General features: G+C 43.9%; 1 protein-coding gene across 1 annotated transcript in view; it reads left to right on the top strand.

Moving 5' to 3' along the window:
* The window catches only part of LRP1B (LDL receptor related protein 1B), a 1,691,377-nt gene that overhangs the window by 1,425,410 nt on the left and 251,235 nt on the right, over positions 1-14,732 (top strand). Inside the window, exons 50-52 of the mRNA XM_088474914.1 lie at positions 7,697-7,819; positions 9,638-9,757; positions 12,545-12,673. Coding sequence (XP_088331040.1) covers positions 7,697-7,819; positions 9,638-9,757; positions 12,545-12,673 — 372 coding nt within the window. The remainder of the gene's footprint in view (positions 1-7,696; positions 7,820-9,637; positions 9,758-12,544; positions 12,674-14,732) is intronic.

Here is a 14,732-nt window from a genome sequence, read left to right as displayed (position 1 = left end):
ACACCCATTATAGATACGCTTATGCCTGTGATGACCATCACATTCCTTTAGGGATTGATAATTAAGGAGAATCCCTAAATCCGCAGATCTTCTCCCTTTGCAGAGCAGCAGTAAATGGGACATACAGATGTGCCATGCAGAAGGGCTCATGCAGAGTTGTTTGCAAAATGATTGTAAATTGCTAAAAAAAAATGGTGAGATGTGTGCAGCTCAGCAGTGGTAACATGCATTTGGCTTAAGACAAGTTGTCATATATTTGCACCTGCCTTTAAATAGAGAAAGGAAATTCCATCGCACAGAAACAATAGGTTAATATTATTATTAGAAAGATACCCCTGAGTATTCAAAAATTGTCATATATTCATATGATAGAGGGTGCTGCCATAGGCCAAGAATTGTAGTTAGACCAAGGAGAGAAAAAAGAACCTATAATTGGCGCACAAATAAACTAAAATGTAACTTTTATTTATTAATATTAAAACAGTCTGTAGTCATGAATAGCGAAATATAAAATTAGTGATAGAGTGCAGAAAATTAAAATTAAGTGTATAAAAAACAGAACGTCCCGCTATGTGTTGGCTCCTGTTCTAGAATCAATTAGCCCACATCATGTATTTTTTCCAATGAATAAAGAAATAGTAAGTTGTGTACTATCTTAATTATATATTCAGTAATTACTGCTCAGTTGAGTACACAAATACTATATATTCTTTAAGCAAAGCCTTGGATTACTGTGTGGATGTAGGGGTTGTTGTTATTATCATCAACTCAATTTTATAAAGTTTATCAGACATTCTTTATTATGTAAGTGGTATTTTAATAAATTGGATTAACACTCATCATTGTGTCTAATTACTTTATAAACAGTATGCATGTAGCAGCAGCTCTCAAAATTCGTAGATACAATGTAGCAATTTAATATAAGGAATTGTAACCTTTGTAATGTGTTACAATAGTATCCATTCACAGCTGCCGTGCTTGCAAATAACTATTGCTAGATTCAGTGTTCCGACAACCTTACTAATAGTCTGCCCTGTATTAGCCAGTAGTATGTTGTCTGGCAAAAATTCACAGATACAGTGTTGCAATTTATTGTGAGGAATTGTATTCTTTATAATGATCTTTACATTAGTATCCATACACAGCTGCCGTGCTTGCAAATAGCTATTGCTGGGTTCAGTGTTCCGACAGTCTTATTTACTGACAGACTGTCCTGTGTTTGCCAACAATATATTTGTGGCGAGGCAGTCAGTTGTTAGCACATCAGGCTTGTTAGGTTTATTACCGTCAAGCTCTGGACCTTTTACACGGAGCACAACTTGCCTTGTTAAAGCTCTATTAGCCTGCTATGTTTGTTGAATCCTGTGCCACGTGAAATATTAAGCCCAAATGTGTTAAAACTTGATTGTTTAGCCGTATGAGACAAGGGTGTAGGGGCCTTTATTGTTGAAGGGAGATTCAGTATGTCACGGAGCTATAGCACACGATAACAAAGGTTACAATTCCTTATATTAAATTGCTACATTGTATCTACGAATTTTGAGAGCTGCTGCTACATGCATACTGTTTATAAAGTAATTAGACACAATGATGAGTGTTAATCCAATTTATTAAAATACCACTTACATAATAAAGAATGTCTGATAAACTTTATAAAATTGAGTTGATGATAATAACAACAACCCCTACATCCACACGGTAATCCAAGGCTTTGCTTAAAGAATATATAGTATTTTTTGTACTCAACTGAGCAGTAATTACTGAATATATAATTAACTAGGGCCTGATTCAGAGCTGGACGCTCTTTCAGAGCACTCGCTCTGAATCAGTGCCCTCCCTCTCGTTTTTTAGAGTGGCCTCCTGGCTGCTCACATAGCTCCACCCACAGCTATAGCGAGTGGCCAAAAAGATGGTCGCGACAAGACCCTTGTGGTAGGGTCTCATCTGCCGCAAGCCCTGTAGTGCTTTTGGCTCTATCAGAGCCAAAAGCACTCCCACTGACATCATTTGTGATGTCAGTGGGGCCGGCCCCAGACGGAGGCATTCACATGGGAACGCCTCCGTCTGGGCAGCAACGCCCCCGGCACGCCCACCAAAGGGGGTGTGCTGTCACTCAACATCGACAGCACGCCCCCTTTGTAGCGAGACCCATAGCGACGGCTTCTCGCGCATGCGCACGACAGAGCCGGCTCCCTCGTGCGCATGTGCACTTGGCCAACATCAACCCGCTTGCGAGCGCTCAGCGCTCGTGAGCGGGTCTGAATCAGGCCCTCAGCACACAACTTACTATTTCTTTTTTCATTGGATAAAATACATGATGTGTGATAATTGATTCTAGAACAGGAGCCAACACATAGCGGGACGTTCTGTGTTTTATACACTTAATTTTCATTTTCTGCACTCTGGGCCTGATTCAGAGCTGGACGCTATTTGCGCTCGCTCGTTCAGAAAAAGGGGCTGGCTATTTAAATGAACCGTTCGCTCTTTGCGGTCTGTTCACGCCTCTATGTCTGAACGAGCGAACAAAAAATGCGAACGTAATTTTGAAAAAAACGCCCCCTGGCCGCTCGCATCATACGTCATGTCCGCTATTTATTAGATTAATCGAGTACATCGAAAGGCGTCTGAACTGCTCGCTATTCTTGTGGTTGGTTTTTCCTACCACAACCATGCGAGCAGTTCTAACTATAAAACAACCAAGTGACGTGGTCAATGACGCTGCTTTGTTAATTATGCACACCCTTAAAACGCCCGTTTTGACCTTTAAGCACGCCTGCGTTCTGATCTCCAGAAGCACCTTCCCCTGTTACCACCCACAAACGCCTCATTCTGTCACTCAAAATAGCAGGCATTCGCTATTTAGCGAGCACACGATTTTCGGCCGCACTGACTGGTTCGCGCATGCGTATTAAAATCCATACGCATGCGCAGTTGTGCGAACATCGGTAGGAACGAACGATCGGCCGCTTACGAGCGTCTCTGAATCAGGCCCTCTATCACTAATTTTATATTTCGCTGTTCATGACTACAGACTGTTTTAATATTAATAAATAAAAGTTACATTTTAGTTTATTTGTGATCCAATTATAGGTTCTTTTTTCTCTCCTTGCACCTGCCCTTAAACAAGCTTATATGCAAATAACCAATGTCGGCATGAGCGGCATTTGCATGGATACACCCCCAACTGAATTTGGCCAATGTTAGAACTTCCTTATTTTTTCTGTCCAGTCTTAAAGAGTTGTGCTAGATGTGTACAGCTCTGCAATCACAAATACAGTATGTGTGCTTTCTGTTAGTGAGCATGCACAGAGCAGTTGCTTGCTGGTTATTGTACTCATACTGGCATAGTGCTGACTCGGCATCTATCCCAGTGTTTATATATAAATTAACTATATAAGTTTATACATGTATTAGTATTACTCATGTATTACATAATGGTGCATTATTTTTCTATAATATATCTACTTGCATCCATCTTCATTCTACAGTAGAACATAAGTTTAAGTACAGTACATTTTTGCTGGATTTGGATATGGCTCTGATTCGTCATCCAGATTTGGGTTTGCCAAACCGCCGTGACTGGTTTTGGATTTGGATTTGGGTTTTTTACAAAAAGTTAAAATCACATAATTTGGGCTTTTTTTTGTTCCTAGAGAATTATTAACCTCAATAACATTAATTTCCAGTCATTTACAGTCAATTTAGACCACCTCACAGCTCACAAAATAGTTTTCACCATTTTTGGCCAAAGGTTGCAATGAGCTGGCTGGTTACTAAGTGACAGAGCAGCGGCACAGACACCACAGTTTAAAGCACATCTATGAAACATTTACCACATATAAGTGGCAGAAATGTAACCCCTCGGCCAAAAAAAGGGACATGGCCTCAAAGGGATGGGACACAATAGTAATCCCAATTTAAATTACACAACATTGTACTGTCCCTTAATCACATTACGCCACACAGTAGTACTCCTTATATATTATTCCACACAAGTGGCAGTTGCAGGGGTGCAGTAACAGTGTGCAATGGTGATAGTTGCAGGCTAGGCAGTTGCAGTGTGTGGGGGTTTAAGCTGCAGGGGGAACAGTTACACTGTACAGGGGTGGAAGGTCCAGGAGTGGCACGTACAGGTGTTGTAGTTACAGGGTGAAGGGTTGAAAGGAATAGCAGGGGGCATCTGTGTGCAACCATTTATTACAAGATGTCAGCACCCTCTCCCCAGCCCTGTACTAACACCCCCTTCATCTGCTCCACCTCTACCTGCTGCTTCACCATTTGACTTAAGTGCCCAGGGGAGAGAGGGTTACTTACTGCTGCCATAGAGGGAGGAAATGGCCACGCAGTTCAGCAAGAGCCAGGAGGAGAGCGGAGCTAAAGGATGATGCACCACCTATGTGGTGACTGGAGGAGCTTTGTCTCGTGAGCGCTCCTCCACGCTGTGAGCTGTTGACAGGTACTGGGCTGGCAGGCTGCCAGTGCCTGTCATAATAGCCAGTAAATGACATGTGACTCGGGGGCAGGGCTATGAACACCCTTCGGCCCCACACAGTCCAGCCGGCCAGTGCTCTGCAGTGAGAAGGAGCTGAGCCACCGGGCAGCGGACGCTCCGCTAGTAACAACATACTAGTGGGCATCAAGCACATAGATACTGCCGTTGCGGTCAGTTCCGCCCCCAGAGCAGCTGCACTCTGTGCGACCGCACCGGCCGCACCACCCTGTGGTCAGCAGAGTCACAGTACTTGTATACACAGTGGGCTATGGCCCAAGGAGTCACAGTGCTTGTATACAAAGTGGGCTACAGCCCAAGGAGACACACTGCTTGCATACACAGTGGGCTATGGCTCAAGGAGTCACAGTTCTTGTATACACAAGTGCTACTTAAGGTAAGATTCTGTCCTGTATTTTTTAGCCTGAGGATAGTGCCGGTTGTGGGCACAGAAACGTTGCTGCGTTTAATGATGTCGCATTAAATTTGCCTTTTTCAAGTACCCTGAGTGCCGCGATTTCATGCTCAATATATATATATATATATATATATATATGTATGGTATGTAGTCGAAATGCCGACCGTCGCCTTCCCAACTGTGAAATCCCAGCATGGGATTAATGATAGGCGTCGAAATATCCATATATTTCAGTTTATATATATATATATATATATATATAAACTGAAATATATGCCAGCCTTTAAATAAAGTAAAAATACGCTATGGTTTACCTTACCACTGTCTCTCCGGCTGTAGTTCTTGTCTTTCGTCTTTTGTGCAAGGTCTTCTTGAAGACAGTGCTGTGAATGCTTCAGGGGTAAGAGGAATGGTGTCTGCAGCCAGCCATCCTTAGTCATCAGCCCCACATCACATTCCTCAAATTCAGTCTCTCATCACTTTCTCAGCCCAGAAGCCTCCCGTAACCACTCCGTCCCCAGCCCCCAGCACCTTCCTTCATTGCCAGGCACCATCACCTTCCTCCGTCACCAGGAACCATCACCTTTCTCTGCTTCCACCCCTGTCACCTCCTGCCCCCATCCCCTTCCTCTGCCTCCAGCCTCCCTCATCTTGCTCTGCCCTTTTCACCTTCCTCTGCGTCCAGCACACATCACCTTCCTCTGCCCCAGCCTCCTTCATCTGCTTCTGCCCCTTCACTTTCCTCTGCTTCCAGCCCTGTCACCTCCTGCCCCCATCACCTCTGCCTCCAGCCTCTCTCATCATCCTCTGCCCCCTTCACCTTCCTCTGCATCCAGCCCTGTCACCTCCTGCCCCATCCCCTTCCTCTGCCTCCAGCCTCCCTCATCTTGCTCTGCCCTTTTCACCTTCCTCTGCATCCAGCACACATCACCTTCCTCTGCCCCAGCCTCCTTCATCTGCTTCTGCCCCTTCACTTTCCTCTGCTTCCAGCCCTGTCACCTCCTGCCCCATCACCTCTGCCTCCAGCCTCTCTCATCATCCTCTGCCCCCTTCACCTTCCTCTGCATCCAGCCCTGTCACTTCCTACCCCATCACCTCTGCCTCCAGCCTCTCTCATCATCCTCTGCCCCCTTCACCTGCCTCTGCTTCCTGCCCCCATCTCCTTCCTCTGCCCCAATCTTCTTCATCTGCTTATGCCTCTTCACCTTCCTCTGCTTCCAGCCCTGTCACCTCCTACCCCCATCACCTCTGCCTCCAGCCTCTCTCATCATCCTCTGCCCCCTTCACCTTCCTCTGCTTCCAGCCCTGTCACTTCCTACCCCATCACCTCTGCCTCCAGCCTCTCTCATCATCCTCTGCCCCCTTCACCTGCCTCTGCTTCCTGCCCCATCTCCTTCCTCTGCCCCAATCTTCTTCATCTGCTTCTGCCCCTTCACCTTCCTCTGCTTCCAGCCCTGTCACCTCCTACCCCCATCACCTCTGCCTCCAGCCTCCCCCATTATCCTCTGCCCCCTTCACCTGCCTCTGCTTCCTGCCCCCATCACCTTCCTCTGCCCCAGCCACCTTCATCTGCTTCTGCCCCTTCACCTTCCTCTGCTTCCAGCCCTGTCACCTCCTACCCCCATCACCTCTGCCTCCAGCCTCTCTCATCATCCTCTGCCCCCTTCACCTGCCTCTGCTTCCTGCCCCCATCACCTTCCTCTGCCCCAGCCACCTTCATCTGCTTCTGCCCCTTCACCTTCCTCTGCTTCCAGCCCTGTCACCTCCTACCCCCATCACCTCTGCCTCCAGCCTCCCCCATTATCCTCTGCCCCCTTCACCTGCCTCTGTGACATGTCACCTTCTGCCCCCCAGTCCTCATTACCTTCCTCTGGCCCAGCCTCCATCTTCTTCTGCCCCCTTCACCTTCCTGTACATCCAGACTCCAGCAGCCCTGTCACCACTTCATACCGCCGGGGCCCACTCACTCCTATCACCACTCCCTCCAGCGGCGCATGATGTCATCAGGTGCGCCACATCCAAAACAAACTTTATTGACCATAGGGGACCTGGGATGGCCCGCTGGCTGCCGCCAATAGCGGCGCAGCGGCATATAGTATAAGTCACTGTGACTTATTGTGATACAGGCTACGCCCAGTTTTGCGCAGCTGCGTACCTGGCGTGACGGGCCGGCCGGACCTGTGCGGTGCGCTATATAGAAACAAACTCTCGCGAGAATCTGACGTCATTATAATGATGTATGGCCTCGAAGTGGGAGCTGCGACTCGGGTGGACTCGGATCCCCGGTGATCGGAGCAGTTCAGATTCCACAGAATCCGAATCTCTCATCTCTACCATTTACTGAACATTCTTAACAGGTATGGTTTTATGTAATATTTAGAAATACTTTACTAAACTGGTTTATCAGCTCATTAAAAAGAAAGATTTCCTATGTTAATCATGATTGTTTCCATTAGGTTAGTGATATTACTAAACCAGTGGTGGCAGCACACTAAAACTCCTAGCCTCATTGTTTTTTAATAATAATAAGATAAATTTAGTTTTTGTCTTTAGCAAACAATGAAATAAGGTCAGCTTTCATTTTAAAGAACAATCACCATTGTGTGTTGACGTGTTCTGGTGCTGCAGCAATAGTGAAGGTCTGCTGAGATGTCTTCACTACCATTAGTGTTTGTTTTTCAAAGGAAATCTTGGGAGAGTCAAAGATCAAGGTGAGAATGAAAGCTAAAGGCTTGCTTACACAGATCTTATTTAGATAATTGAAATCCATTTTTCTTATTTTTGCTTAGTGAAAAAACAAGACAAGTGTGCAGAGAATTATTTTGGCTGTCACAGTGGAAGATGCATTTTGAATACATGGGTTTGTGATGGTCAGAAAGACTGTGAAGACGGGACCGATGAGTTACACTGCGGTAAGTTTCCATGTGTGTTAAGAGAGCAGATTATTCCCCTAATGACTTGTACACACAAGTGTGTTTCTTTCGCTTGGTGCATTCCTACCTTGGTGCATAAACAGCTTGGTGAATGCATCTTACCCAGCACTTCACATAGAGATCACAGAACAGTATAAAGAAATCTATACATAAAGAATATGTAGTGGGTGGCGGACATTTTATTGCTGTGATTATGCTGATCTATTGACATGTGTCTGTTCTAGCTCAGAGACCCATGCAGTGCAAGGATTAAAGACGTCTCTGCTGCATGGGGGAGTAGAGAGTAAGGGCAAGGCTCACAGGCTGGAGTCCTGGGAGAGCAAATTTAATTGAGCAAAGGGGGCAGTTGGCAGAACAAGGTGTCCAGAGCTCACACTGGGTTTGGCAGCAGTATATGGCCATTGAAGGAGAGGTGGAGGGAAGACAGCAGTCTTCACTGTTTTTCTATCCCAACAATGCTCTATATGCCATCCTGAGATGGTGATAGATTCTGGAGAGGAGAAACGGATAGCTGAGCATTCTGGTTTTCTTTGAATTGCAGCAGGCTGCTTTCCACATACTAGTATATGGAGAAGTTAAATGTGTGCTAATTATGGGCACCTCTGGAGAAATATGACATTTCCTCATGGTAACCCCTTCTCTGAATTAAACAAAGCAGTGAAATCCCTGTTGTCACAGGGGAGAGTGTTAAAAGGCTTTTCACTGCAGAGCAGGGGTGACCATTGGAAGCCCACCATTGAATTCTGACTGGGCTAACGCCATCATAACTTTTGATGCGATGGTAACTAAGCATCGCTTCAAAATAATTCAATGACAAAAACATTGCGATGTTTGACACATGCGCAAAAAAGCATGTTTCACGTTTTCGATGTCAAAAAGCTGTATTTTAACATCGGATTGGCCCCTGCTTTCACACCATTCAATGACTGCTACCATCGGAAAGCCACCATTGAATGGTGAACACCGTCACAAAAAATAAATTGATGGTATTAAACCATCTAACATCGATGTCCATCCCTAGAAAGAGCCCAATGTACAAGATGATAGTACACTGGGTTTCAGGTGAATGTTGAATGATCATGAATGTTATGGTAAATATATCTCATTGGAGAAAGGAAAACCAGAAGAGTACATGTGTTGATGGAGTAAGTAGGCTGCAAATTTCATCGGTTACATCCAGTCAAAAGAGTGATGTGGGTCTTATACTTCAATAAGATCATGAACATAGCACCTACTATTACCCAGCATCCATGATCCATCCAGCAATCATGCTCAGTGATCATGTATCCCATCAGCATGTTCCTCCGAGAGGTCCTTGAACTCTGTTCACATGGGGAGATTAATGTATGCCAATGCCTATATAAGGAGCTGTCCTGTTTAGTTCTGAAATCTTTCTTTCATGAAAATGTTGCAAAATACATATAAATATGCAGCTTATACCAATGATACTTTAAAGTATATTGTGATTGCTCTAAATGGGATTAAAATGTCAAAGAAAGAGATGTAAGGTGAAGGAGGAAGGAGCATAGGCAGTTTAATGTGTTAGATGGTTTATGAACGCACTGTACTTAGTTGTGATTTACCAAAGGGAAGGAGCAACTTTTATACTTGCTGATTATTTCTGTGCATAAGTAAGAAATGCTTGTAACATATAACATATTATAATGTCACATCCATATTGACATTGTAATAAACACAATAGTAAACTACAACTACTGTAAGTGATTCCAGTAATACTGCATGTGCAATATAAAGTACAGAGAATATGCTAAACATTAGTACATCTCTGCCCCCCAGGCACGTCCTGTTCATGGAGTCAGTTTGCCTGCTCTAAAAACAAGTGTATATCTAAACAGTGGATTTGCGATGGGGAGAATGACTGTGGGGACGGCTCCGATGAAAGCGATGCAGTGTGTGGTAGGTGTATTATACAAATGTTTTTCTATTACCTAGTCTGCAAGTGATTCCTAATAAAATCAACAGAATGCTGTGTAATACATCAACAAAATATCAGATTCCTAATGTTTATACAATGATTATTTTATGTTCTTCAAATATTGTAAATACATCTTTTTACTAATGCCAATGACATACTGTAGTTACCTGCATTTGTTGTGTAAACACACGCACACATACATTACTAGTCTTTCAGTAATATAACATATTATCAAAGCAGCACATTTTGTTGATCCCACTGAGTCTTCCTTCCTATACTACCTGTCACTGAAACTGATTTTATGATCTCATTAATAAGTTGGCAGAAGTGGCTTCAAAACTGCACGAATGATCTCATCCACAAAATTGGGTGTGAGTTTGTACTCGGGTTAGAAAAAAATGAAGTGAGTACACGTACTTAGGGGCATATTCAATTTGGAGCGAAAAGTCCGTTGCCAGACTTTTTGCCGTCATCGAAGGTTTTGCCGTCGAAAACTTATCGCGGGGGTCCCAGCTTATCGCCGTATTCAATTCCAAATCGGCGAAAGCAGGACCTGGCGAAAACGAAATCAGCGAAAAGTCCTGTCATTTTTGGAGAAATCAGTCTGACACCCCCCAAAAGATGCTCTAACATGGGGGTTCACTATGGGTAACCCCAAATAGCCCTGGTAAATGTATGTGGTGTCTTTAAACAGTTTCAATAGGTGCTGTTTTGCGATTTTCAGAAGGTTGTGAAGATTAGCATATAGGAAGATTTTTTGGGCAAAATAAGTAGTTCCATCAAATTTGGGGTACATGAAATGGGTGTAAGCATAGTTTAAAGTTGCTAATATGAAGTTTTAAAAATTGAGAAAAATCCATCTGCTGCAACTAAAAAACACCTGGGGCATACTTGGGGACCCCTCAGAGTCTATTTCGCTTGTTTAGAAGTCTGTCCCCCAACTTTGTTTTTTTTTACCCCCAAAACGAAAGTACTTTTTTGGGTGTCCTAAGGTACTTTTTAAAAATGAGTTGACACAGATTACCTTTGGGGGCCTCTCCAAGGAAGTCTGCACCCCAAATCCCCAATTCTGCACTTTTTCTCGCCACCTATCCATTGGTGATACTTTTCCGCTGGGTCTAATGCATTGACTTTTTCGCACTGGCGAAAAGTCGGACAAATTGAATACGGGGGATAAGTGGAATCAGCTAAATGACGTCATCGGCTTTTCTCTCCAAATTGAATACGGCCTATAGTGACATACAGTAGGATAATCGTACATGATTAATCTGCAAAATAATTTTATTTTCAAGTATTATTATGTAATTAAATATGGACTATTTCAAATGTCCCCCTAAATTACAGTTTAATATTTTATAAACCTACCATTGCAACCCAGTGAAAGGTTTGAGGATATAGGGGCCTACAGTATTTATAAAAAATTAGATAAATGTCTTGAAGTCTAACTCTCCTTATTGCTCCTAATGGGTTTTGGGGGTATTTTGCATTGCCCCTAGCAGGGACAGCTACTCTGATAAGAAGCTTTCCCTGTGAAACCAAAAGCCTTTACTTTCAGCAAATTATCATTATTTTTACTAAAATAAAGTGAAAAAGGGTGTTTTCACACCGTTTTCACATTATTTTAGTATCACCTACAGTTACTACAGGGCAATTGGAGTAGAATTCATAAAATTCTACTCCAACCCCTAAGTATCACTTATTTTTAGTAAACAGATCGCAATTCCCATAATTGTAATGGGAAATGTGCTTTTTAGTTACTAAAAATAAATAGTGGAAAAAATACCTAGGGAGGCCCCGTGATAATAACGCCACCTGGAAGTGGTGTTATCCAGGGTCTCCCCCAGTTACCGGACTCCTACTCTGCTGTAACGGGCAGAGCAGAGCCCGGAGCCGATCCCAGTGATCAACTGTGTGGTCTAAAAAGACCGCAAGCTGATCTCTGCTGAAAAAAAAAAAAGTAAAAAAAAAAATTTACTTACCTGACTCCAGGGATCGGTGATCAAGGCTCCGGTGATGTTCTCCCTCCGGTCAGCTGGTCTCCCATAGTGCACTACGGCCCGGTCATCATGTGACAGTGTCCCAGTGCAGTATGGGATGTCAGCTGACCGGAGGCATGGAGGACATCACTGGAGCACTGATGACTGCAGGTGCTATTGAGGGTGGGGGGGTCGCGGGGGGGTCCGCGATCGCGGGGGGCAGGTTCTTAGCGCCGGAGCCGGGCTTAGTGCCGGGGGGCAACGACGGTCGGTCGGCGCATGCATCGGCACTTTGTCATGGTATTTTTTGCGAAAATACCATGACTAGTGTGCGGAGGGGATTCGCAGGGACAGAGCTTTATCGCAAGCTCTGTCCCTGCAAGGAATTTGTAGTAAATCCCTGTGATATTGCCTGAATTCGCAATGCGAATTCAGTCGATAATATCACACTGCAATCTGCATTACAAATGCGGATTGTAGTAAATCGAGCCCTTAGTCTTACTTGATAAATAAAACAACCTCAACATCCCCATTCATTGCACCACTACTTTCAGTACTGCGGGAGACATCTGTGATATCACCTGTGATATGGGCTTAATAAATATCATTTCTAACCTGTACAGAGACAGTACTATGTATTTCATAAAAAAAATGGTAAAGTCCCAGTGGAGACCACAGTAACTATTTGCTGTAATATCTTCTTAACTGCTGTATGCTATGAAAATTGTGATGAAAACACTGAGATACTGTATAGGGTATATATAAATATACTGTATATACATCTGCTTTCAGGTTCATTGACCTGTGCTGCTGATATGTTTAGCTGTCCGGGTTCTCATGCTTGTATTCCCTTCCATTGGATTTGTGATGGAGAAAGAGACTGTCCAAATGGTAGTGATGAATTATCCACTGCAGGCTGCGGTAAGTTGTGACTAATGTTTCCGTATTAGTGTTTCCGATCTGTGTAATGCTGGCTACACAAGTCTGAATGTAACTCTGTAGTTGTCCAATCGAATCTATTAGCAATCTAATACACACTATGCAATGGTCAGTCAATATGGTTTGACCAAACAATCTGACAAAATCTTTACTTGTTTGGCTTGCATCATATATTATATTGCTTTTCAATATGTAATTAATGGAATTTAACTGCAAACAGGAATTCCATATGTTTATTGGATATCTATTTGTAAGTGTTGTTATTTCTGTGATATATTATTAGTAGTTAAAGATGAGGACATAGCAGATTGGCATTAAGAATTACGTTTAGCTAGCATCACTTAAGTCTTAGGCCAATTGCTTTAATATTGGGGACTTTTGTGGAGACATGTTTCTAGATCAAGACTTATGTCTTGTTTGTGCACTGCCATAGTCAAGGACTGTGCTATGATTGAGCACTGCCGTAGTCCAGGACTGTGCTATGTTTGTGCACTGCCGTAGTCCAGGACTGTGCTATGTTTGTGCACTGCCGTACTACAGGACTGTGCTATGTTTGTGCACTGCCGTAGTCCAGGACTGTGCTATGTTTGTGCACTGCCGTAGTCCAGGACTGTGCTATGTTTGTGCACTGCCGTAGTCCAGGACTGTGCTATGATTGTGCACTGCCATAGTCCAGGACTGTGCTATATTTGTGCACTGCCGTAGTCCAGGACTGTGCTATGATTGTGCACTGCCGTAGTCCAGGAATGTGCTATGTTTGTGCACTGCCGTAGTCCAGGACTGTGCTATATTTGTGCACTGCCGTAGTCCAGGACTGTGCTATGATTGTGCACTGCCGTAGTCCAGGACTGTGCTATGTTTGTGCACTGCCATAGTCCAGGACTGTGCTATGATTGTGCACTGCCGTAGTCCAGGAATGTGCTATGTTTGTGCACTGCCGTAGTCCAGGAATGTGCTATGTTTGTGCACTGCCGTAGTCCAGGACTGTGCTATATTTGTGCACTGCCATAGTCCAGGACTGTGCTATGTTTGTGCATTGCCGTACTACAGGACTGTGCTATGTTTGTACACTGCCGTAGTCCAGGACGGTGCTATGTTTGTGCACTGCCGTAGTCCAGGACTGTGCTATGTTTGTTCATTGCCATACTACAGGACTGTGCTATGTTTGTACACTGCCGTAGTCCAGGACTGTGCTATGTTTGTGCACTGCCGTAGTCCAGGACTGTGCTATGATTGTGCACTGCTGTAGTCCAGGACTGTGCTATGTTTGTGCACTGCCATAGTCCAGGACTGTGCTATGATTGTGCACTGCCGTAGTCCAGGAATGTGCTATGTTTGTGCACTGCCGTAGTCCAGGACTGTGCTATATTTGTGCACTGCCGTAGTCCAGGACTGTGCTATGATTGTGCACTGCCGTATTCCAGGACTGTGCTATGTTTGTGCCCTGCCATAGTCCAGGACTGTGCTATGATTGTGCACTGCCGTAGTCCAGGACTGTGCTATATTTGTGCACTGCCATAGTCCAGGACTGTGCTATGATTGTGCATTGCCGTACTACAGGACTGTGCTATATTTGTGCACTGCCGTAGTCCAGGACTGTGCTATGTTTGTGCATTGCCGTAGTCCAGGACTGTGCTAAAAAAGAGCTTTGTATAAACAGTAACCGTAAGTGAACGAAAGACGAATGGTAGCAGAAATGAATTATATGTAGATCCCCGGAGATGTGAATTTTGTACATTGCATATAAAGCTAGCCACACATGAAGAGATCAACTTTTTTGACACAATCTGTAAATCTATACTAATATTATAGGAATGTTGTGTCTGTTTGTTCCAAGTTGGCACAAAATTTACTGAAACGAGTTTCATGAAATGAAAAATCGTCATCATGAAAATCGTCATCATTTTGTAGTAAAATCTCCTAGAAATAACCTGCACTTTGTTTCATCTGAATCCATCAAGTAAAAGCTGAACAATAACAAAAACTAAATGTACTCACATCATCAATGCTAGAGATAGGTGTGGCATCATGCATGCAGCCG

This window comes from Taudactylus pleione, unplaced genomic scaffold (assembly GCF_031769625.1).
Source record: "Taudactylus pleione unplaced genomic scaffold, aTauple2 ptg000156l, whole genome shotgun sequence".
Classification (NCBI taxonomy): domain Eukaryota; kingdom Metazoa; phylum Chordata; class Amphibia; order Anura; family Myobatrachidae; genus Taudactylus; species Taudactylus pleione.
The sequence above is the reverse complement of the archived record's forward strand: the minus strand, read 5'-3'. Positions and strand labels throughout refer to the sequence as shown.